General features: G+C 44.1%; 1 protein-coding gene across 1 annotated transcript; it reads right to left on the reverse strand.

The window, feature by feature from the left end:
• Positions 1-796: 796 nt before the first annotated feature.
• On the reverse strand, positions 797-2,843 carry CCR75_006676 (uncharacterized protein; the record flags this gene model as incomplete). Its single annotated transcript, XM_067964744.1, has 9 exons — positions 797-1,250; positions 1,317-1,388; positions 1,455-1,998; positions 2,064-2,155; positions 2,221-2,315; positions 2,381-2,495; positions 2,554-2,612; positions 2,677-2,803; positions 2,832-2,843. 9 exons carry the CDS (start codon positions 2,841-2,843, stop codon positions 1,086-1,088), a joined length of 1,281 nt encoding a protein of 426 aa, XP_067822394.1. The 3' UTR covers positions 797-1,085.
• Between the last annotated feature and the right edge of the window lie 310 nt (positions 2,844-3,153).

A 3,153-nucleotide genomic window follows, 5' to 3' on the forward strand; every position in this document is an offset into this window, starting at 1 on the left:
CATGCGATTCGTAGCAATTGAGTGTACTTGGAATTGTTTAACACCTGGCGGTCTGACAAGACATAAATATTGGGCTATGCATTTTTTTAATATTGAAGGGTATCAAGGGCACGACAGACATTGAGCAAGAACTCTTGAACTGTAAGCGTTATCTAAAGCGAACCAGTGTTACGATTCTGTGATTCGAGGGTATTCGAAGACTACATTTGTGCGATGCCAAGCTGTATCTTTAACGTTCTGCGCCACGTCGCAACCAACAATCTCGTACGAAAATCAAACTATTTTTTATCACGGGATCCGCTCTTATTTGTAAGGTTGGATTGCGGGTCGAGCGTTCCAAGGTTGGCGACTGATATTCCATGAAGTGCAGCTGGTGGCTCAATATGATTCGTTGAGGCTTCATGCGGTCTTTGATATTGCTGCCACGTCTTACATTTGCGTCTTCATCGCCTATATTATAACTCAAGGAAAGTTAGGAGATGTCACGAAGGAGTCAGCTCAGCTTGCTTTGTCTTACTTGGAAATGCAAAATTAATTGAGCTTTCACCTAAAGAGATTACGCCTATCGATACTTCTGCATGGCCATTTTAAGGCCTACTGGCTGCTCTAATTTGTGCTCTATTATCGTCAATTCGTTCCTTCTGAGCCGCAATAAAGGGAAAATTACCTTGCGCGTAAATTATTAAAGAAATCTGAGATATAGTGCAATAGCATCTCGCGCTAATCCAGATGATTTTACCGCGGAATAAAGACGAAGGTGAAGTGAGTCGTGTCAAAAGTAATTGTCAGCGTCTTTTCTCGATCTCTTTAAGACTTTGCTAGATTTTGACATTAATTGCACAAAATTGTTGAGATCATTAACATAAGTAGCTCTCGAAGCTTGTGTCTATCGTCTTTGACATGTAGTGCGTGAGGGCCCTAGCTTGCGACGCATCAATGTTCCTAAGCCTATGGGCTACAGCCGTAGCCCAGAACTACTAGGCAGCTTTTAGATGATATTGTAACGCGAATTGCGCCCACAATTTTTTAGATTTCAAACAGCCCATTAATCCTTCTGCCTACGCATAAACTTTTCGTACACCAGCTTAAGTGGTGTTCAGCGGCTGGAAAGAGTTTGTGACATACGGGTAGTACTCAACCTGTGTTGATCCTGAAGAGCCCTCTTCAAGACCTGAAAACTGTGCTGGCTGTAGATGCGCATACTTCTTTAAAAGCACTGCTCGCAGCTTCTTCTCTTTATTCGGGTGAGGCTACAGTAACATCATACAAAAGTTAACGTTCAGGACATTTCAAAACTATAAGAAGGAAGGACTGACCCGATACATAGCAACGACGAAATTTATTGGAAGACCATAGCGAAGCACCGATTCCACGAATATTCGAATCATCTAAACAAGAAAACCAAGATTTTTAAAATATACACCATTTCAAATATATGATCAAATAGCGATTACCTTGATATGCATCCACGCGATAAAAGTCTCTCCAAAGTGCGCCTTGCACCAACGAAGAAGCGCCGACCACAATCGGTCAACCTCGACTTCAAGCTCAGCAATAGCTTCTTCGTTTGACGCGTGACTGGTAGGATCATAATTGAATTCACGGACAACAAAGCGCTTTTCTTTTGCGCGCGTCTTGAAGTCTCCAATGTAGTCTACCGTGGTGCCCGATTCAAAATTGCCTTCCTTGTCAACGAATCCAGATTGGTATTGGCCTTTAAGCATCGTCACTGTAAAGATAGCACAGTCACCTTCTTCAAGCAATTTGCGAGAAGAACCCGGTACAATTGGGGATCCACGCACGTTCCCGCGAGAGCCCTTTGGACCATACTCGGCAATCTGATCGCCAATCTGTGAATACTCTTGTAGCCATTGCTCCTCCAAGTTCTTCGGTACGACTACTATCATCGTTTGCAAATACTCTGTGTTCACAAAGTCCGACTTGGATACAACATCCGGCGTCAGCACATCATTCAGATTTGCCACCATTAAGTTGCCTCTAGAGCCACGAACGTATCAAGATTCTATCATTTAGATTGCATTACACATTTATCGACAGCCTACCCTTTTTTGCGTTGCAACCCAACTAGCTGCTGCTTTTTCTCCGAATAACGGGAGCCCAACTGTTTTAATTCCTCTTCAATCTTGCCCACCGACTGCATCATGAGATGGGAGTCAGTAATTCGATAGCATAGTTTGGGCATGTTGCAAAATGCCTTACCGACTGAATAATACTGACAATTTCGGGCAGCGGTCGACGGTGCGGGTGCTTGGCTTCATCCCATGAGAAAAAGCTCAGATAACGCTCCACAGGCACTACATCACATAAATTTCTGGCCGCTTAGCACCGCCCCTATTTCATGCCAGATAAACCATCACACCTCCGTCTATCGTGAGCACCTGGTCACCCTTGCTCAAATCGTGAAACTGACGCTCGATCTTGCGCACGACGCTTTCAATTAACATATCCACTCGATTTAACTCATCGCTTAGTGCCTGCCATTTCGCAAATGAGCGAAATGCTTACAAGAAGGTAGATGTTCAGTAGACGCACCATGAGGGAGTCCAGCGTTCCCACGAGAAGATCTGACGGTAGTTCAACCCGGAGGCAGTCTGTAAATCAAATGGAATCTAAACACGCGTGGAACGGAAAATAATCTAAGCTACTAAGATTTACCGGCATAGTCGTGACGATTAGATGCGGTCTCTGCTTTAAGCGACAAAAAGGTTGTCTCTGATGTGGTGTTGCCCTCATTAGGCACCGAGACTAGCCACACGCTCATAGTCGTTACACCCAAGCCTTTCTGTAATTTGAGATTAATAAATTCGTACCTCGGCAAGCATCGCACTTAGTAATTGTGTTGACTTTCACAGCGACGATGTAAAAACTCGTGACACTGACATTGAAGGATTCAGGTCGAGGGATGTTAAAAGGCAAGCTTCAAGGTAAATGGTACGAGTACTATTTTCGGCTATCGCATTTGCGCCGAACGACTGCAGGGGTTTTATATCCTGATTTCTCCTGCGGTGAAGATTTGTAGCAAGCTAGGGAATGAAGAAATTAGTAGCATTCTCCCTTTTGCCTCTTTTTGTGTGTCCACTAGTTGGTAAGTCTCGTTCTCCTTTCTACAAGTTATGACCCGAGCGTGCAGAT

Source organism: Bremia lactucae, linkage group LG1 (genome assembly GCF_004359215.1).
Source record: "Bremia lactucae strain SF5 linkage group LG1, whole genome shotgun sequence".
NCBI classification, from domain to species: Eukaryota; Oomycota; class Peronosporomycetes; order Peronosporales; family Peronosporaceae; genus Bremia; species Bremia lactucae.